A 23,595-nucleotide genomic window follows, 5' to 3' on the forward strand; every position below is an offset into this window, starting at 1 on the left:
TTTTCCACTCCTGCAGGACCCTTGGACTAAAGGCATGACAAATAGCACAAGAGTCCTGTATGTGCAGAGCCCCCGGCAGTAAACACAACTAGTGTGCCCATCTGTCAGAGACATCTTCTGACAGCATGAGTCACACTTTTTAAAACCAGAGGTTTTAACTTCCTTAGACATTTTAAAGTCAAACTACAAAAGAAAAACTAAAAATTAATAAGACCTTAAAGGAGAGCCTCTAAAATGGCTGTCCTTAAGGGGGGGGAGGGGAAAGAACTCTCTAAGTTAAATGAGTTCAGGGAATAACAGAAGGCCTAGCGACTAAGGGGCGATGGCCAGCACAGCACAAAGTAAAGCACAAGGATGAAATAAGGGGGTTTACAGTAAAAGAAACTTACAAACTACTACTAAAGAAGAATTATATCAAATTTTAAGCACAATATTTGAATTTAAACGAGACAAAAAATTATACTAAGCCTGAGCCAGTATTGATCGCAACCTCTCAGCTAAAGCGGCAAACGAGATCTGGGTAGCTGGCGCTGGGCATTCTGGGAAAAGGGGTAGCCTCAAGCCAGTAAAGAGCTCAAGCCAGTAAAGAGCTCACGAGCTATAGTAAGTGGCCGAGTTGGAGCCGAGGATCGGCTCCGAACCCATCCAGCAAGAACGAAGGCGAGATTGGACAACTTAACATCAAAGTTTTTAATCCAAACACAGTACTAAAAATTTCATTCATATGTTAATAGATACAGCACTATCAAACATCTCACATATGGAAAATGGAGAGAGCTTTTGAAGACAGGAACCATTTGCTTCTTATTCACAAACTTACCAATTACAAATATTCAAAGGAGGTAATTAATAGGTACAGAAACTCCCTGAACGAACATGTCCTTCCAGTTAGTCTGAAGCAGTAACAGATCACATACTTCAATCTTTGCTAGTGTAGTTCCCTTAAGGCTCAGTGTTGGATCTCTTACTTTTTCATTATTTACCACAGACCTCATCCTAGATCTCACTAACCTAAACTGTATTCTGTGTATATGACACTAAAAGTAACAGAATCAAAAGGCTTAAGAACTACCTTCAGAAAGATTTTATCCAACCAACATTTTGGCTAATTAGAAAATAAATTAACAAACTACTCTTATTTCCACAGTCATGTTTAAGGAGCATCCCAAATTGGCTAAATTTTAATATAAACATTACCACGAAAAACCCTCTAAGATTTGTTACTTATTGTACCAAACAAAAATATTTAGGAATCTGACTAGATCACTATCTAGGATTCCACTGCTACAATGAATCCATTGTGGACAAAGCATCTGAACAACTCAAGTTCTCTCACAAGGCTAGACCCTAGGGAAGTTGGGACAGTCTCTATACTGCAGGAATGATCTGACTTGAACATTCACTGTTATGAATTGTAATGTAAAAAGAACAATAAAACAGTAAAGAATTCGGCCACAGAGAATAGGATACAAGAGACTTGTAAAACTAAAGTGACACTCCTACCTTGCTTTTGGAAAGGGTACCTAGTTTGCGCTGAGTAGAAAAGGTGAGAATGGACATCCATGTCACTGCCTCATAAACGTTTTTAGCATAGACTGCATATGACATTATACAGTTTAACCAATGGCGGTTATATAAGATATGTCTATGCTGTATGGAGAGGGTTTGCTGGGAAACAGGTTCTCCTTGATTTCCTGGCATGAAAAATATAAAGTGATGATTAAGCTGTGTGAATTCCTTTTACTCTGCTGAAATAAACTCTCTGTTCTTTATGCACATCGAACAGGTGAACACTTTTTTCACCTTTACTCTGGGAAATTTGAAAAAAAAAAACACTGAAAGCTGGCTGGCCCAAATGAGGACAACTTTTGGCATAAATGAGGAACTGGTCTCATCAGTCAACTGTCTTTCTGGAAGACAATATAATGCATTATGCACGCTATACGCAAGGGATACAATTCTGACAACCTTCAAGGTGAGGTAATGGCTAATACAAACAGCATTTTCCAGAAAGGAACATGAGTGAAGTCTACAAATTCAAATGGAGCAAGGGTCAGATTTTCCAACATGAAAATCAAATCTCAGACAGAGGACACCACCTTTCTTGTTAGCTTCATATGTAGTACCCCTTTAAGAATTGATTAATTGAATGTACAGCTAAAAATAATGCTTTTAAGGGCAACCGGCCTGAATGGTAGACAGGTGCACATTAACTAATACAGGAGAGTAAAACAGCTAGAAGAAAAGGAAAGCTTACTGAATGGCAGCTGCCATAGATCAACTGTTATTAGATCCGCATCAGACTTTGCCAAACAGATTTCCTAGCATTAAGCTTCCTAATCTCTTTAATGATTTGCTGGACCTCAGGAGGAAATGACTGCCACTGCAGGACCAAAGTACCATCTTCCAAGCTGCAGTCTTTGATGACTTAAGTTAAGATGTATCTATAGTCCCCTCCTGTTAAGCTTGAAGGTTGCATGTGATGGAGAAGACCGCAGTATCTTTTTTGCTCAGTTTCTCTAACAAGGAGACCTGCTATCGTCTCTCTCACAGAGGTACAACTATTATCAATTTCACATGGCCCTGTCCCTTTAGAGCCTTCTTTAGTGTCTTGGGTATCATGGGTACCAGATGAAGGCATATTGTAACACCTTTGCTGTTCATCGACTATTAGGGCTGTCCTGCAGGGATATCTAGTACAAAAAGGGCTGTCCTGCAGGGATATCTAGTACAAAAATTTAGGATCTGGTGGGTTTGTGGGGAGTCACACAGGAAAGCCCCCCAAAATGTGAGGGTCTTTGGATTCAATTTATATTTTTGCGGAATGGGTACAGACCTACTCAGGTGATCTGCCAAGGCATTCTATGCCAAGAGCATGTAATAAGCACTGAGATGGATGTTCTGATTTGAAACCTGATCCCAAACTATTATTGCTACTTTAAACAATATTGCTTTAGTCAGATCATGGACTTGTTGTTTATTCAGTATAAATACAACATGCTTTTGTAGATAATCCTACATAAAGCTTTTATCTAATACTTCACTTTACACATGGTTTACATTTTAGGGTTGGGAGGGTGGCCTAATGGTTAAGATGTTTGCCTTGTGCACACAACAAGGCAGGGTTTGAGTCCACACAAGATAATCTATTAGCTTAAATGGGCTACTTAAGGCAGTTAAGCAGTACTGATCTATGAATAAAATTCTCTAAATGCTGCTAAAATTTCCTCACTATACGATGTGTCTTTATTATCTACAGTCCAGCCCTGAATAATTTGAATTGCTCTAGACATTAAACTTTTTGGGTCACTACATAACATGTTTAAGTTTTTCTAGTGCTACCTCAGTCTTATGATTTAATTTTTTTTTATATTGCTAACTTTATGATACTCTCAATACTGTTATATTTCCTTTTTTTAGCTTAAATGCCACACACTTTCATTTTTTATAAAATAAAGCTTTTACTTTCCCAGATATACATATATTAAATGATTCCCACAAAATTATACAAATTACTCTATTATTGAAAAACATATATTCATCAATTTATTTGCCAAAATAATCCTTTTACACTGATGTTCCACTCAACAGGCTAAACAAGGAGAAAGTTACTGTCAGCTGCCTGTCGGGTGCCAGGATCCGCCACAAATACATATGCATTCAGTTTACTCCACAACAAGTACAACTATGACTCTGTCGTTGTCCATGTTGGTGCGAATGACCTGAGACGTACCTCCCTAGACTATATGAAAAGAGATATGAAAGAGCGCTCCGATCTTGTAGCCAAGGCAGATATGACCCTAGCCCTGAGTAGCATCCTGCCATCACCCAAGAATGATACCATAGTACAAAGGACAAAACGACTGACTTCAACAATTGCCTAAGCTTCTGGTATCATTCTAAGGGGATCCAGTATCTGTCTGCCTGGGATGACATGATCAACAGGCCACTATGCTTTGCCAGAGATGGCCTGCATCTGCCGCCCTTGGGATTCCGGATACTGGCTAAGGCTTTTGCCACCCCATAGTGCCTTTTTAGGCAAGGTTCAAATGCCAAATTCACCACTGTAACAGGTACATGCAAGCAAAATCTGAGGGTAATGCTACTCAATGCTAGAAGTCTAAACCTCAAAATGCACTCACTCAAGGCACTCCTTAAAATGGAGAACATCGACATCTGTGCAGTGACAGAGACCTGGTTCAAGGCTCCAGAGAGCACCCTGCATTACCAGGCTATAATTCATACCGCACCTTTCGGCCACCTAACCTGGACCAAAACACTAAAGGCGGAGGCGTGCCTATATTAATCAAGGATATCCAGACCTCCAGGCTAGTTGCTCAGCAGAATGCATTCGAGATTATCCAACTAACTCTGGGCAAGACTGCAATCCAAATTGCAGCTTGCTACAGATCCCCCACGATGCCTCAGGATTCCCACTCCTCATTTCTTGATACACTGGAAAATATTAGGGGACACCCCAACATCCTAATAATGGGCGATTTCAACTACCCCACCATTAACTGGGAAAACTACTCATGTACCAACTCTTTTGCTCAACGTTTTCTGGAATTCATAAATTCCAATGCCTTGGATCAACTTATCCACACCCCCACCAGGGGCAACAATATCCTAGACTTGGTCATTACCAACATGGGCGACTGGTGTTCCACACTAGAAATCAATTCCTCATTGGTCAGATCCGACCACGAGCTAATTACCCTAGACATCCACATCCTGCCCCCACCCCCATTAGGGAAACCACCGTAAAAAATTTCTCCAAAGCCAACTTCACACTTCTTAAGACAGAAGTGGCAAACTTCACAAAACCCATGCAGGCAAACAATAGAGGTACGACTGATGAATGTTACACAAATGCACTTTACAAGCATTTACATGAGTGCATGGATCGTGCTATCCCTAACAGAACCAAGATGCTATCCTCCAAAAAAAGGAAGCCAATCTGGTGGTCCCCTGCCATAAACAAACTCTACAACAGAAGAATGAAACTGTTGCAAAAAAGAATAAAATCCCATGACTGGAGGAACTCCCTGGTCAGCATCAGTAAGAAGCTGAGATCCCCCATAAAATCCTCCAAAGCTAGTTACGAAAACAAAATCGTCACTGATTCTAAAGACAACCACAAAGCATTCTATAGCTATGTCAAGAATCTCAATGGCAACACTCAGATCTGCTCGGAGTTACAGCACTATGGCACTAAATATACAGAACCAACTGATATTGCCAACATCCTGGCAGATAGGTTCAGTGCTAACTTTACCCCCTTTTCACCCCCCCAAAGGGCCCATCTCTATACCGGAAGAATACACAGTTCCTGCAATCACAGCTGCACAGGTAAAAACCACATTCTCCAAAGCCAAGAACACAGCATCCATGGGACCTGACAACGTTCCAGGCTGCGTTCTACATGAACTACTAAACAGACTGGCACTCCACGTAAGTACCATGTTCAATCATAACCTCACCTCAGGCTTTGTGCCCACTGAATGGCACACAGTGACGGTTATCCCACTCCACAAAGGGGGACTCACCACGGACCCCAGGAACTACCACCCCATTAGCCTGATGAGCCTTGTCTGCAAGTCCATGGAACTTATAAATTAAGACATTGGTAATCTTCAAACTCTTGACCCCACCCAGTTCGGGTTTGTAAAAGGCAGATCATGTCTCCTAAACCTGATAGACTTCTTTGAAGCAGTCACCAAAGCCGTAGAAGAGGGTAAGGTGGTTCACACAGCCTATCTAGATCTCGCCAAGGCTTTTGACACCATTCCCCCACTCTGGAATTGTAGATAATCTCACTAAGCTAGCTATAAATCCCTATGTCACAAGATGGGCTGCCAACTGGCTCACTGAGAGAAACCACGCTGTGAAAGTAGCAGACTCGAAATCCGACTTCAGACCAGTAACAAGTGGAGTACCACAGGGTTCAGTCCTGGGTCCTCTCCTGTTTGGTATCTACTTCTCTGAAGTACAGGCGTGTTAAGGTCTTTGGCTAATGAAGGTCGCAGATGACTACAAACTAGGACCCATAATCGAAACTCCTAACAACGTGGACATCCTACAAAAGGACCTCACTGAGACAGATGCCTGGTGTCAAAGCCACGGCCCTCAAGCTCAATGCCAAAAAGTGCATTGTCATCCCCATTGGTAAAATCTCTGTATCCATGAACTACCACATAGGTGGTGGTCTACTTAACACCGAAAGTATGAGAAGAGACCTTGGGACACAGGTGGACAGTAGTCTCTCCTTTGATAATCACATCGTCACAGTAATCAGGAAATCCTTCTATGTGGCACATCTCATCACAAAAGGTTTCTCATCCAGGAAAAAAAGAGGTCATTGTTCCCCTCTACTCGTCACTCATTAGACCCATTATAGAGTACAACACCCCTTTTGGTATGTACCTCACAAGACATCTACAACTGGAAAGGCCACAGAAATACCTCACAAAGAGGATTACCAGCCTCAAACAGATGCCCTACGCAGACTGTCTCAAAAAACTCCAGCTTTACTCCGTTGCATATAGCCTACTCAGATGCGATCTCTGCCTAACATACAAAGCTATATCAAACCCAGAGCTGTTGGACATGCTCCACTTAAAGAAATCTCAATCCCTCCGAGCTACACGCTCTAGGGACCTAAACCTTGTCACCACAACAAAACAAAACAAAACATGCTGGAGGGATAGATTCCTGTCCCACAGACTTCCCATACTCTGGAACAAACTACATATATCAAACAAGGCTCCTCTTTAGCACTCTTCAAGAAAAATCTTGATGATTGGATGGGAAATAGGAAATTCACCCAGGGGATCCCTTCTGTGGCTCTGCTCGACTGAGACACTGGAATACACTTTTCTTGGGTGGCGAAAGCCATGGTACCTTTTTGGCTAAGCTTATATAGGTGCTAGGGCCAATATCCTAGTACCTACCTATGAACCTAATTTTGTCATCTAAGCCTGTATTCTAAAAAATAATGTGAACTTTCTTACATGCATTGTTATATTAAAACAAACTGAATTATGGTCAAACAAAAAACAATGTACTACTCATTTCATTAATTACATTTTTTAGAACGCATAACATATATACTCTACGAATTATTGGCTGAGCTCCAAAAATGAAACAACAGTGCATGAACTAAAGTGAACCACTTTCTAAAATTTAGTTACAACGTTAATATTAGTTCTGTACATCAACTTTTTCAAGCTTTAGCCATGACTAGTATTCTAGGCCTTGTTTTAGCATTTGTGTTACATTCATGATGCAATTAAAATCTCCAGTTAATATTAAACTATCAAATGGCTTAATATTTCTAAATATTCTTTTAGTGTTTTATCTGCAAAACCTGGAATCCAATAAAAGTTTCACAAAGTATATAATTTATTTTGATATTCAATAATTACTAGTGATAAATACATCTACTCTCTGTAAATTTTAGTTAATATTTTTAGCATCAGTTCTTTCCCACAAAATGACTGTGCCTCTGTTCTCACAGTCAATAATTTCATATTCATTATTATATAAATGTAATATCTTTCTTTTTTCACTAAATAAATTTCTTGTAAAAAAGAGATACCTCCTTTATTCAGACTGAAGAACTTCACAAGCAATTTTCTTCTGTTGCCACTGTTAATCCACTAATATGTCAGGAAATTACAAGTTTATCCATAAAATTATGATGTAATCAAAACCAATCATAGTAAACTGGACACCCAAATGAACAATATAAGCTGTATGTTTAAACAATAACCTTACTTCCAATTCATTCATACTAAGTACTCTCATAAACATTCCATCTTTTTTCTTTCCATATGCATCAGTCTACCACTAACTAAACATCACTTGGCTGCATTCTAAACCACAAACACAGCTGTAAAATTAGAATCACTACTCAAGTTTAATAAACTTCGGAATGATCAAGTATGGACATACCATCAAAATATTTTTCTACCTTAAGGATATTAGTTATAACTTTTATAATGTAATTAAAATATTACTTCATAAAAACACCACATATTATTTCAAATATCTATATGCTATAGGGAAGTACAGTTACATATTGCTATTAGTTCAGATATTAAAACAGCAAATATCCCAGGTAAAAACATCAAATCTAGCTATCAAATGAAGTCAGTACATATGAATAGTTGTTTTCCTAATATATTTACCAATAAATGTGACATGTGATGCTGATTAAGAATAGTTATAGAAATCATAACAGTTCAAGTTATTTCCCCATAGCTTCATCTATTACTATTATATCATTTACTTAAACATAAACCACTCCAAGTAATTCTACAGACTCACCACTCCTTTCTAAATAAATATCTCATGGTATATTAATTATAAGCTGTGTGTGTTTATATTGGATCACAAAATAAAAAAGTATCACTTTTAAAAAAATTACAATCTAAGAAGACACAATAAATGTTCTGTAATTACAGTTTTTACCTCAATACTAATATGTACTGGAAAATGTCAACAATGCAATTTAAGTACCATACCAGCTATTACTATGCTTTAATGAATCCAAGTACTTCCATGACAAATGAAGTATGCAATGGTTTCTACCTTGCTTTCTTAAGCAGGCACAGACTGGTTTGCTATTGCCATAGGTAACACAACATAAAATCTAGCAAATTATACTAAATAAAATAATTCAGCTGCAGCAAGTCCATTTGCATGCTACAGACTGATGCTACATTTGTTTCCTTTACTATCTTGCTCACCGCTATCCTTGTCTATAAGTAATAGAATTATTGGTCTAACTCGATCATAATATGCCAAAGCTTTCCACTAAGGAGCCCTACCTATTTGACTTCTGCTTTTGTTGAATTTGTGTTTTTCCAAGAATACTTCCTTTTAAGAATGCAAAAGAAAAGGCATATTCTCCTGTCACAGCAGCTGTTCTGATGCCAAGAGCTTTCTGAACAAAGCCTGACATAATTTACATCAACCCATCATCAAATCACTCAAATATACATTTTTTCATTCAGCATAATGATCGCAAAAACACTTCATAAGACAATGGTGTGCGTGAAAGTAAACCCACTGATGTTAAAAAGTTGTTGGCATGAGTTAAGTTAAAAAGATCTCAAGATAGACAAATGCTGCTTGACTACAATTTTCATTACTTAAGAGAGATATACCCAAAGATAATACAAAAACCACTGTGCTACTATAAGCTTGTATTAATTAGTTGGCTAAATTACGTTTACAAGTATCTACCTCTTAGACAAATCATAATAATCGGTTCTAAAGCTTTTTAATGTTTATCAGATAAGTATGACACTAGTTTTTATCTTTCCCCTTTAAATAGTGACATCTTGATATATTTTACCTTCATAAAAGGGGAAATATTATACAAGCTTTTACATTTTTGATAAGTTTCTTTCAATGTTCTTCTTCCCTTTCCTTATTTTAAACTTTGTGTGTCAATTATTCATAAATGACGGTGAAAACTTTTTCTTTCCTCAGATTATTAAGCAACTATAACAACAAACATTTACTGTTCATTTGTCTGTTAGCATGTTGGTCTTTGCAGTAGACTTCCATCCATTCTTCTCAACCTGTCTCTTCAAACTTACAAGGATTTCACTTGATTACATATTTAAAAAAATTCTTCCAAAATACTGAAAATGTTTTCCCTCGTTTAACATGATTTTTTATTCTTACCTGAAATAAGTATTTTGATTTTTAGTTATTTAATCAATGAAAGACATGTTTAATGGAAAACATACTTTTTTTCTCCCTACTACTTTAGAAGAATAGTCACTGTCAAATCTGACAGTGTTACCTCCTGTTTCTGGTGAAGGGTTTGACCAGAAAGACCTTAAGATTAAGTCTGTACCTAAAGTTGATGGATCTTGCTTGTGAAATTTTTTTTTTGGTACAGTGGAGAGGGCTCTGTGTGCTCTCTCTCTCTCTATCCTGAAAAACAATGCTTGTGTCAAGTTTAAGATTTTTAAAAATCCAAGATGACATACAATTAGCTGTATTGTCCCCTTCATATTTCTCTGGTATTCCATAAGTTGTGTTGTTCTTACTTTCACTATTTCCATGTCACCCACCTTTTCTAATAGCCAGTTATTTTGTTTTTAAAGAAATTTTATTTGAGTTTCAACTTCAGTTAGCCCTTCTACCACATCTTTTGGAGCTTCTTCAGTGCTGTTTACTTGGCTACTTTTCTTCTTCTCCACCTTATATATTTTTGAAGAGTTCCTGGAATTCATTAATAATGCTTGCAGATTGCCTTCTTCATAGAGATTTAATGGGAATGAACTTTAGAACTACTCATTTTTGCAGTTTCACCAATGGTTTAAATTTTATGCAGTTCCAATAATGATTTCTAGGTTTTTGTGATAGGAATTTATTTTAAAAACAACAGCAGTTATGTACTTACCATAACTTGGCATCTGTGTTATGTTATTTCATTATTCCTCACGACTTAGTCTTGTATCAGACATCGGATCCGATCTGGCACTACACAAGACATACATTCAAGGCTCAAGCTCCTCCCTCTCCAATAATCTCCTTTTGCACTCTAACCCACAAATCGGGTTTGCTGTAGTTACCCCGGTGAATATATACCTGAAAACTATTAAGCAAGGGAAACAGATCAAGAGCCCAAGACACCAGCATCCTCAGATCCCCACAGAGCACGGATGGGGGAAGGTGGGCTGGAAGACGTACAGAGCCATGTCCAACCCATAATTGTTGAACATGCTCCATCTTAGCAAAACCAAATCTACTCGAGCTACACGCTCTAGGGATATCAACACAACATTGAATAGAACATGCTGGAGGGATAGATTCCCTTCGCAGAGACTTCCCTTACTATGGAACAGTGTCCCGATCTACATAAGACAGAGCACCTCACTACCACTCTTCAAGAGGAACTTTGATGAGTGGATGGGTAACAGAAAGTTCACACCGGGGATCACACCAACAGCACTACTAGATAGGGGCCAAGGGTACCAGCTGCTAGTACAAGGGAGTAGGGAACTACTAAAGGGGCGGTGAATACCACACAACGTGGCTGGGCTAATACATGCCTTCGGGCAGATAGCCCAGTACCAAACTATGAACCTATAAGAAGTGAGGAATAATGAAATAGGATAACACAGATGCCAAGTTATGGTAAATACATAACTGCTGATCTGATGTTATCCATTTCATTATTCCCCATGACTGGATCAGAATACCCAACTACAATGGAATCCTAGGCGGCCCTATGGAAGGATGTGCCTGAGCACCATGGAACAAAAAGATGCTCTGTTTCTAGAAAAATATTCAATTTGTAATGAGAAACAAAGGTGTGAGGTGTGGACCAAGTGGCCTCAGCACAAATATCATCTACAGACACCCTTAAGAAGAAGGCTGACAAGGTAGCAACTGACCTGAGAGAGTGATCCCTAGGTGGAGCAGGTGAATTGAACCTCTGTAGGAACAAACAGTGGAAATACAGTTTGAAATCCATTTGGAAATTGTTAACTTAGACACTGCTTGACCACGTCTGTTCAGAGAGAAGGCTACAAACAATTGATCAGACTTCCTGAAAGCTTTAGTCCTGTGCAAGCAAAATCTCAACTGCCTATGTACATCCAGTGTATGGAGGAGGTATTCACCATTACTGGAATGATTTGGAAAAAAAAAAAACATGTAACTGACTAGACTGATTGATATTATTTTCAGTGGGTACCTTGGGAATGAAGGAAGGGTTATTTATTTAACATTTGTTTACTGGGAAAGTCCGACTTGGAACAAAGCCAATTTTCAGTGGAGGCACAGGGAGAAATGCTCCAGATGCATGTCTCTGAAATGTGGGAGGAAACCGAAGCACTCGGAGAAAGCCCACACGAATGCAGGGAGGACATGCAAACTCCGCACAGAAGGCACTCCAGCCGAGAATTGAACAGGAGAACCTCTTGCTGTGAGGTGACAATGCTATCACTGCACCACTGCGCTGTCTCAAGGCCACTCTGTCTTTGTCAAAAATGATATATGGTGGCTTGGATGACGATGCCTGTAATTCTGAGACCCTCTCAGCCAATGTTATGGCCACAAGAAAGGCTGTTTTCCAGGACAAGAACTTAATATCACAAGGATTAGCCAGCTCGAATGGACTTTGAGTGAGAGACTGCAACACCATAGTCAAATCCCAAGGGGGAAAAGGATCTTGGACAGGGGGCATTAGAAGTAAAACACCTTTCATGAAGGCCTGGAGAAAAAGGGAGGCTCCCTACTGACATGAAAATTGGAAATGGCAGCCAACTGCAGCTTTATGGTAATGAAACTGGCACCGTCTTCACAGAGATGATAAAAACAGAAGAATATCCGAAACTGGAGCAGAGAAGGGGTTGAGATTTCCTTCAGCAGCCCAAAAGAAAAACGTTTCCACTTACTGTTGTAGAATTTGAGTTGATGGCTTGTGATAGGCAAGAATAATTTTCTTAACAGGGGAAACCAGCCTGGACTCTCTTAGTAACACTGAAAGTGGAGAAACCATGTGGTCAGACAAAGGGATAGGAGATTCAGTGTTTTCAGCTCTGAGGGATGAGAGATGAGATCCAGTATGGGATCAAGTATCCATGCAGCATATTTCAGATGAGACCGTAGGAAAGGAAACCACACCTGACAAGGCCAGAAAGGGGCAATGAGGATCATGGGGCACTTCAGTCTGTGGGCTTTCTGCAGTACCTTGGGGATCAACGGGATTGGTAGATATGCATAAAGAAGACCCAGAGGCCAATTGTGGACTAGAGCGTCTCTCAGAGACTGTCCCTCTGGGGGAATCATGGCAAAATACCTGCTGCACTTGTTCATTAGGGATGCAAACAGGTTGCAGCACGGCTGGCTCCACTGGCCGAAAATTTGAGATGCCACTGATGGATTCAGGGACCACTCATGCAGGCTCAAGGTGGACCTGGTGAGTCTGTCTGCCAACACAATGGACTTCCTGGGTATGTGAACTGCAAGAAGAAAGCGACTGTAAGAAATCGCCCATTCCCACACTCTCAAGGCCTCTCTACACAGTGGATAAGAACGTGTTCCCCCTCTGCTTGTTGATGTACCAGACCAATGACATGTTGTTTGTATGAACTGCAATCATCCCCAGAGGAAGGCAATCCCGAAAGGTTTGCTAAGTTAGGAGGACTGCTCTCATCTCTAGACTTGGTCTCTGTAGGGGACCATGTGCCTTGGACCATTCTGTCCTGAAAATACCTCCCCATCACCCTAGCAGGGAAGCATCTGTGGCCACTGTGGCCATTGGAGGGGGAAGTGAAAAAGGTCTGCCTCGGAAGAGGTCCTGTGAAAGAAGCCACCACTGAAGATGTCGTCTGCAAATGGGTGCCAGTCATAGAGGCATAAACACAGGATAAGAGAGAATGGACCATTGGTCTGCTAGCATCCACTGGAGTACCTGCATGTCATACCTTGCCAGCAGCACATGGAGGACAGCTGCTGATATGGACCCCAGAGCCTTGAGAATGAGAGACGCTTGCGGCGACGGAGCCTCTAGAATCACCTTGCCCTGTTGTTTGAGTAAATCCATGCTCTGACAGGGCTAAGCTGCAGTTTCTGTCACTGTATTGGGTTCCTATAAACTCCAGACTCTGCAAAGGAGTCTGTTTTGACTTGGCCACATTGATTGTAATGTTTAAGCATGAGGAGCTGATTGCCCAGGTACAGAAAGATCTGGAATCCCTGCAGTCTCAAGTGAGCTGTGACCACTGCCAATCATTTGGTAAACACCGAGGGGGGCTGTGGTGAGTTCAAAAGGCAGGGCTCTGAATTGAAAATGATTTGATCCCAGCTGGAAGTGCAGATGCCTCATGGAGCACCTGCCTATCTTGATGTCATAGTAGGCATCCTGGAAGTCTACGCAGCACACCCACTTGTCTTTGTGCCAAAGCGGCAGAGTGGACTGAAAGTGACCATCTGGAACTATGACTTCTTGACACAGACTCAACTTGCTGAAATCCAAAATTGGAAACAGGTTCCCTGCTCTTTTTTGCCACCAATAAGTGGGAATAAGTTCTGGACTCTCTTTGTCCTGCTAGGACCTCTTGGATGGCTCTTTTTTCTAGACGTTTTAGAACTTCTCTTTGGGCAAGTCTTCTCTGACTGGGTGGTGAGTCAGGCGCAAGTCTCTCAGGACTTGGAGGTGGTTAGGAAAAGAGCATGTAATTACCCCTGGATATGATACTGAGCACCCACTGATCATTGGTTATGGCTGTCCAGGCATTTGGGTGCAATGAGAACAGCAGACCCCCAACTGCCTCCAGGGCAGAACAATCAGGTAAAGCCTCAGGGGCATTGAAAGGGCTTTTCAGAGAAAGGTTCTCTGAAGCCCTAGTTCTGTGGACCCCCCTCTGCCTCTAGGGTGATGTCCATCATATAACCCTTTTCCCGCTGCCTCTGGAAGAGGAATCCTCAGGAGCATCTCGGAAGGAACTCTGCGATTTTCGGAACCAAAGTTTCTTACCTCTCTGCTGGTTCTTAGAAAAAGACCTCTGGGGGTAGAGAATTTGATCCCTATCACCGACAGCGTCTTCCCCTCCTGCTCATTGCAGTTTGAAGTCTCTTTGCCCAATGGTCCAAAAAGCAAGGAGCCATCAAAGGGGGCATTTGTGAAAGATGCCTTGAAGGGTTCCAGAAACCCACACAACTGCATCCACGTATGACGCCTCAAGGCAATGCTACACCGGCTGCTTGAGAGGTACCCTCAGCAGCATTAGAGATTAACCTCACTGAGGAGTTGGCAAAGGGAGACAGAGTGGTAAGCTGGGGAGAGACCTTTTTTGAGGTCCTCCCACAGACATCAACTCTGAAAGAGAGTTGGTTAGTTCAGCAACCAGGTCTCTCTGCAGGTGGGTAAAGTGTGTCAAACAGTTTTGAGCTTTCAAGCCAAACATGGCTGAAGTATAGACATGCTTCCTGTGTCTACTGCCTGAGACTCCCTGTTTTGGGGATAGAGGCTGGAGCTCTGTTCAGCCAGCTCCTTTTTGGTGGCCATGGCAACCACAATGACATCAACTGGAATGCCTTTGCTCCAATGCATTCTATTGGAAGGGGGACTCAAGTACTTGTCAGCCTTCTTGGGGTCCAGTTCCATGGTGTCAGTTTCCTTCCATGCCCTGCGCAAAATAGGGTTGATGACCTTGTCTGCGGGGGGGGGGGGGGGGCACACCCAAGAATAGATGGGCCTGTCCTGAAAGCCATCAGGAAAACATGTTCCTCTGAAGACGGGGGTTGCAAAGACCATCCCCATTTGTGTTTCAACAGTTCCAGAATGTCTCCAAAGGAGACATCATCAAGCGGAGACCTGGGGGAAACCATCCCCCTCATCAAAATCTGTTTCATCCATGAGTCCAAGTGCCTCCTCTTGCACTTTCTCTTCCATGGCACCTCCACTGTGTGGGGCTCAGGGGAGGGACTCGGAACCCCCTAAGGGTTGGATGCAGCCTGAAGGTTACCTCATGAGGACTGACCCTGGACAGGATGGATGGGCTCAGGTCTCATACTACAGACGGGCTGGGGTGGACCTGGTGGTGGTGGGGGGGACGCTGCTTCAGACCTGCAGAAAGTCCACTCTACCATACAAAAGGTTGATGGACTGGAGGAAAATCCCTCCCCAGTTCTCAGGAGCAAGGAGTGGAGCCAACCATGGGTTCCAGCTCTCCAGGCAGTACTGGCCAGAGATCCAATGGAAGGGACTGCTCCAATAAGCCTGAAAATGATGACCTCTTGGAGCCAAGACCCAGTCTGCTGCAAAGGCAACAGAATCGAGCTGATCAGGGACCGTGACAGCATCAGAAAAGCATGCATTCCCTGACCCACTGACATCTCCATTGGGTGAAGCAGGTGCTGGAATTCTGAAACAGGGACAGTTGGAAGAGGAGAGGGCCTTGCGGCTGGGGATCTCAGAGAGTCTAAGCGGGCTGGAGATGCCAAGAGACCCATTTATATCTGGGCCCTGAGGAAGCTTCTCATCATCCTGTCCATATCCTTGGGCAAAAGGCGCCTGGAGGAGCTGCAGGAAGCCAAAGAATGGGTGGACTTAGTAGGGGATGCAAGCCTGGACCCCGAGACAGACATACATGTCCACAATCCGAAGATAGGCTCCGAGGCCTGGGGAATCGAGTGCTTCGAATCCCTGGTGGAACCTGAAGGAGAAGGAGAGCTATCAAAAAGTAATATCGGATCCAACGAATCTGTCAGATCCGACACCTGCTTGACTGCCTTCTTTGGATCTGAAGGAGTAGATGGATCCGGGCATCTTGCGCAGCTTCCTACACTTATTTTCAATTTTATTTTATTTTTTTTTGGGGGGGGACAAACATTTTGGAAAGCTGTTACAACAAAATGTTGTACTACCATGCTGCATTTCACTGCCAAGTCTTGAACCCAGAACCCTGTGTACTACAGTCAGAGCAACATACCACTATGCCAAAAAAAGGATTTTCCTGAAAGATAAGAAGACTGAAACTTAAATGGTTATCATTTAGTGAATTCAGTTCTCACTTCTCTCTCACCATAGCTGTTAACATCTTAGCACAAAAACCCGGATAAAGCCAATAATGGGGGAATACAGCCCCAAAATAGGAACAAATTTCAAAATACTGATCTTATAAACTTAGAAAATTTTCTAGAATAAAATGTTTTGTGTTACCATTTATTTTCTGAAGAATACGAAGTTTGAAATTCAAATGCCTGTCATTTAGTGAATTCAATCCTTCAGTGATTTGCCACAAAAATCCTGAAAACCACAAATTTTATGAGGAACAGATCAAAAATATGAGGCATAAATTCATAAGTGGTGGTGGCTAGAGACTTTAGGCTCTTTTTACCTTGTACCCAATGTGGTGAGCCAGAGTACCTCTAGCCACCAAGTGTATTAACGTGGGACACACACACACACACACACACACACACACACACACACACACACACATACACACACACACACAAACACTCAGAATATTTCACCCTTAACTTCAGACGATGATAAAAAAGAATCTAGTTAGCTCGTTTCACCCTGGACTGCTCACGGAAATGTGTACATCCATTCAAACCAGCCGGAAGGAAATGTGTGCACTGAGCTCAATTCCGACAGGCTAGTAGCCCCGAAGGAGCTGACATCATCGCGCACGTCATGAGGTCAGCTCAAAAATGGGAAAAAAATTAAAAATAAAAAAAATGCTGGGAAAAAGTCGGAAATGATGGGGTGCCACTCGGGACCCCATTAGTTGGACTTAAAACTCGGAAAAAAATGCGTAATTCGGTACAGTTGGGAGGTATGGTTGGAGGTAATAGTGAAGCAGAGCATGACAGAAATCTCAAGAAAGTGCTGGACAGAGCTTGTGAAGTGAATTCAAAGCTCAATCCTCTGAAATGTAAATTCAGGCTACCAGAAGTTATTTATGTAGCTCATTTATTTACCGGTAAAGGCTTACGACCAGGTCCTTCCAAACAAACAGCTATTCTAGACATGCCAGCTCCACACAATGTCCAAGCCTTACAGCGTTTTCATGGCATGGTTAACTATTTGGGCAAGTTTAAACCAGACTCCAGTGAATTATCAGTGCCTTTAAGAGAGCTGACATGCAAAAATGTTGCCTGGTCATGGTTGGAACAACATCAGAGAGCATTTGATGACCTTACACAGAAAATTGCCAGTCCACCTACGTTAAGCTACTATGATATCCACAAACCAGTAATTCTTTCCTGTGATGCTTCAAAGTTCAGTTTTGGTGCAGTTATTCTTCAAGAGGGCAGACCAGTAGCCTATGCACCTAGAACTCTTACCCAAACTGAGATGCTGTATGCTCAGATTGAGAAGGAACTTTTGGCAATTGTGTTCGCATATTTGAAGTTATAGTTATGGCTGAGCTATCCAGATCGAGACTGATCATTAGCCTCTAGTCATGTATACAGCTCCAGCAAGACTACAAAGAATGATGCTCTGATTCAAAAGTACAACTTCAAATGGTCTATACAAAAGGCAAACTTCTTTACCTGACTGATACCTTATCCAGACTGCCCAGATATACCACAGAACAACTTGATGCAGAGAATTTTGACTTCAATGTCATGGAACTGCGTAATTTTTCTACCACAAGACTTGATGAGCTAAGAGATCATACAAAGACTGATCCAGTTTTGCAAAAGCTCAACCACTTCATCAATGTTGGATGGCCATCAAGCAATCTTCTGCAGCAACAGAAGTGCAACCTTATTTTCCTTACAGAGATGAGATGATGATGATGATGGAAGGTGGTATCATTTTCAAAGGTCCTAAAGTTATTGTTCCTACTTCCTTGCAACATGAGTACATCATGGCCACACAGGTTCTGAAGCTAGCAAAAGAAGTGCAAGAGGACTAGTATTTTGGCCTTTTTTATTGAAAGACATTGATAAAGTACTTTCATCTTGTTCAGTATGCAATAGTACTAAACAGCATTTGCAAAAAGAGCAGCTTCAGTTAAGCCAGATTCCTGAACTACCTTGGTCAACAGTGGCCACTGACATATTTGAGCGGAACAGTCAACATTACTTAGTGTTGGTAGACTCTTATTCGAATTGGTTCGAGATTGATCTGCTACCTAACAACGTACAGTACTGCTATTGCTAAGTTGAAACATCACTTCTCAGGTCCATGGTAGTCCACGCAAAGTTATTTCTGACAACGGTACCTAGTCCACCAGTCAACTATTTCAGAAATTTGCAAAAGAGTGGGACTTTATCCATATTACTAGCAGCCTAGAATGCCCACAGTCAAACGGCCTGGCTGAGCTTGCAGTACAAAGTGCAAAGCAATTACCAGAGAGGTCAAAGCATGACAATATCAATGTTTTCTTGAATTTGCTTAATCTCAGAAATATACCCTGTGACAATTTTCTTGGCTTGCATGCTCAGAGACATCTGTCTAGGGAAACCAGAACAATCTTGCGTATCAGTTCCAGGTTGTTGGTGCCTAATGCTAAGAACACCAGAGCAACCAAAGCCCAATTATTTAAAAAGTGTTCCTTTCAGAAGTCCAGCTATGATAAAATGAGCAGATTTCTTCATCCACTGAAAGAAGGAGAGATAGTGAGGATGCATACAGCAAAAGGTTTTGACCAAATTGGTCAAGTGAGAGGTAAAAGTGCAGAGCCGAGATCCTACTTAGTGGAATCTGAGGGTATAGAATCTAGAAGAAATTGCAGGCATCTTCTTCCGGTGTCTGAATCGATATTGCAGCATTGTACCTGTGATACAGACTCTAGATTTTAGATCAATCCAGATGATGTTCCTGTTGAAGGACATGTCTCAGTACCTATTCCTGTTCCTGATGATGTCCTACATGCCCCTGAAGTTGAACATTCATTAAAGACAGTCCCTATTGCTAAACCCAAGTCTATTTTTTGTCACATGATCAGGTCGTACTTCTAGATCTAGTGTAAAATACACAGCAACCTGAACATGAGTGTTTTATTTGTATTTAGTTCTGCATGACTGCATGACAGAGAATTAATTCTGTATAACTGCATGTCAAAGGATAATTTCTGTACAACTGCATGTCAATGGATGTTGCCATTTTCAGTATAGGAGTTATTTCTCCAAGAGGGAGGATGTAGAACAGCATTTCAAAGTGAGGGCACATGCATATAGACAGCATGTGCAGGCGGCAGTGCCATTTTGAAATAATAGCCAGAGTGTTAACATGTATGAGTGCAGTAGTCAGGCTTTTTACAAGTTTATTAAAGTTTAAGTCACTAAGACTCAATCCTGATGTGTTTGCATATAATAAAGCTGCTTGAAACAAACCCACAACTGTTCATCTGTTTTATCCTGACCAGACGTGTGACAACATTCGTGCGTAAACGTGGCACATGAAAACTGGGGATTAAAGTGCAGAAGGAGACTAAGGGAGGGGGAGGAGCTCAAGCCTTGAATCTGTGTCTTGTGTAGTGCCAGATCAGATCTGACGTCTGATCCAAGACTCAGTTGTGAGGAATAACGAAATGGTTATCATCAGATCTTTAAATTATTGATTTTCTGATTAAGCACTTTTTGTTGTACTTATTTTTTTTCCACATTCTTAATTTTTTTTGTACTTTCAGACAAGAATCTTTACAAAAATGTAATGAAGCTATAGACGAGTTAAAAGAGCTGTTAGCCTACCATCTTGGGCATTCCCCCAATGGTTCAGGTTTCCATAACAATAATCCCCAAGTGTGTATTCCTGCACAGGATTCTTTAACTTGAGCACTCCATTTGCATATTTTTCCTTAACTGTCACTCCCTAAGTGAAGGAAGTCAACCATCTTATCAAACCTGCCTCCTAGTCAGCATCTGATGACAAAAGTTTGTTCCTGAGCATGGGCCACCAATGTCAGAAACATGTGCCTTTATTCATTTTAAATCTTTATCATCATCAAACCAAGGCAAGACCATACATGCATTGACACCCTTACTGACCAGCACTACCATTTTTTTTGTCATTCAGTGAAGGTTACTTTGTGTGAAAGTAATGATATTTGCATGCTAGATGTCACACGACTTTCAAGAACTCTATAACAGTAAGGTGAATATCTTATAAATGGCTGAAAAAGTAATTAAAACAAGCAGACTAGTGTAATTAACAAAGTGCTATTACCTACCCTTCTTTGCTCTTAACACTCGACCCAGTCTCTGGGCCTCCTGCCTTCGGGAACCACCATGGGATGATATCTGAATCAACACATTGGCCTCAGGAAGATCAAAGGACGTGTCTCCCACCTAAAGATTACAGCATGTAGAATGTGATTACAAATGAGCACCATTATTAAATAAACACTTCTGTCAGCAATGCTGTGCAGCATTAATGCAACAGACTGGAACGATTAAAATGCCAACATGCTGCTACACTTTATGGGGAAGTGTGACTAATTCAACTTAAAAAAAGAACCAATAAGTTCAACATTTAACTTGCCAAATAAGCCAAGCCCAACAAGCAAAGAATTGGAATGAGTTTCCAAGTTTATTTACTTCTATATAATAATAGTTAATACACAAGACTTTCTAAAACTAACAAGTCCTTCAGCCTGGTTTTGGTAACAACCCCAATGCAATCACATGTACAAAATTTCAAGTACATGACTTCACACACTTTTGTACAACATCACAAATTCATTTCTTTCCTGTAACACATTAACCCAAATTCTTTAATGCAGTTTTTGTCTGTGTATATAAAATATAAAAAGACCACCACCTTACATTCATCACATTTGCTCAAGAGTTGTAGTTTGCCCTACATTGCTATCACTGTCAGCTCCTTTAAAGCAACTTACACGATCTATACTCAGTTCTGCCAATGAATTCTTGGACCCACATTGGCAAGGAATTCCAGGGCATTACCACTCTCTTTCTACAATGTACAATCTACTCTAATGACATTCTCAAGTCTACACCTTTTCACTTGGCATATACAAACCTCTCTCATCCAAACTTCTAACTCACAATGTTGGCACAGTCAGTTTAGCTTTTCTCCACAACAATCTTCTTTACTATGATAGGATATGCTGTATACCCTTAACTCCCAACCAGACTAAACTGCCTCTGATGAAGCAATCATATCTTAATTACACAAGTAACCTGTGCACAATAAAATGGTGCACCATATTCATGACTCCCACCCCAACCTGCTCCTTTATATGTGGTGCACCATCATAATCTCCATCAACATTCTCCTTAATGAAACAGCACACAGGTACATCCTTCAAATAAGTAGCATTCTCTAACTGCCTGTCCCTGAAAAAACAATGCCAACTCTGTAACAGAACTATTCTTTGAACCTACAGTACAAGACATATGCATCATATACCAAGCTGCCATGTATTCTGTCTACAGATATATGTGCATTTAGTTATACATTTGCTAAGTGGGTAATTGCTCTGGTCCGAAGACCCTTTTCAAGTATGACCCCTTTTCCCATACCTATACAATATGTACATGCATTAGTGTGTGTGTATAAGCAGTACTGTCAAAGACACCAAACATCAACCAGCAAACGGTCAATGCAAAATGTTGAAAATGCCAGCGCTGACATGCCGTACACATGCACCAAGAAATAGCCTCGATGCATGCAAAATTTAAAACTTAAAAATACAAACTACACTTCCCCTACACCCATTGCTAATTATTTATATCAACTTTGAGACAGCAACAAAGGGTAAGGGCATATTCCCCAACCCCAGGAATTGTGTGATCCTAGACAACTGTCAACAAGCTGTTTAGCTGATCATATGCAATCCATAAGACCATACATTATATATATATATATATATATATATATATATATATATATATATATATATATATATATATATGGATCTCCTTTGAAATCCCAACACCCATATGATTGATGGTCATATACCAAAGGAAACAGCAAAACATGAAAAACCTGAATGTCGACTTTAAACACTTGCCCAAAGGTAAACGAAACTCATGCCAAAATAAGTAAAACCCACCTAGGTGGAGGGCCACACCCCCCACATCCCCCCAACTATATATACCAACTATGGGATTGCACTACAGTGGAGAAAAGGGCATGTTGGGCAAGTGTTTACTTACCCTGGGAAAACATTCTAAGTCTTTTGGATTAAGCACGTGGGCTTCAGACCAGTTGTTTTACATTAGGAAGGTTTGTGGCCTGCACTTCTTAAAAAAAAAAAAAAAAAAAAAAAAAACACACACAAAAAAATTTCTTGTTTTCCCACCTTTCTGAACTAGTCTAGTCCAGTTTTCAGGCTTTGCTGAATCCAGGACTTAGGTAAAGGTTCCTGTGCTGCCCATATCATACTTGGATAGTTAGGTGGCTTCCTTGTTCACTGTGAGAGAGGGAACTCTGAGCAGCCTATCTGTCCCTGTAGGAGTGGTCCCAGCCCAGCAACTTGTAGCTCATTGGCCATTTTTGGCTAATTTCTATCTTTTTTGAGCTCCCTGGTATAAAAAATGCTTAGCGCGGTTTTGCACTTGTATACAGCTCAGCAGGCTCCATGTGGTGCCCTGCAGGGTCCTACAAGCGGCCGAGAGACTTTGGACTTGATTAAGTATTGTTTTTGCTTGTTGTTTCCCTGAAATGCTAATTCCGCCTAAAACGCGGCTTTTCAGAGCTTCTGTGGATCCCCTAGTAATATCTGCATTGCTTACTGTACTTAATTCTTTGTTGCACTTGAAAAAAAGTTACTGTTTGTCGTTTTTGCATTTAAGTTACTGGTAACACAGTCACAGGCTACACACTCAAGTGCGCTAGCCTCCTCTGTGTATTTAAAGTAATTTAAGCTCTGCATTTCTGTTGTTTCTGAAAAAAAAAAAATTCCTGGTTTTCCCACCTTTCTGAACTAGTCTAGTCCAGTTTTCAGGCTTTGCTGAATCCAGGACTGTGGTAAAGGTTCCTGTGTTGCCCATATCAAACTTGGATAATTAGGTGGCTTTCTTGTTCACTGTGAGAGAGGGAACTCTGAGCAGCCTATCTGTCCCTGTAGGAGTGGTCCCAGCCCAGCAACTTGTAGCTCATTGGCCATTTTGGGCTAATATCTATCC

General features: G+C 41.0%; 1 protein-coding gene across 1 annotated transcript in view; it reads right to left on the reverse strand.

Moving 5' to 3' along the window:
• ERCC3 (ERCC excision repair 3, TFIIH core complex helicase subunit) overlaps window positions 1–23,595 on the reverse strand; it is a 476,680-nt gene that overhangs the window by 68,429 nt on the left and 384,656 nt on the right. The window contains 1 exon segment of the mRNA XM_044078239.1: window positions 20,673–20,790. Coding sequence (XP_043934174.1) covers window positions 20,673–20,790 — 118 coding nt within the window.

Source organism: Protopterus annectens, chromosome 7.part0 (genome assembly GCF_019279795.1).
Source record: "Protopterus annectens isolate FY-2018-M chromosome 7.part0, PAN1.0, whole genome shotgun sequence".
NCBI classification, from domain to species: domain Eukaryota; kingdom Metazoa; phylum Chordata; order Ceratodontiformes; family Protopteridae; genus Protopterus; species Protopterus annectens.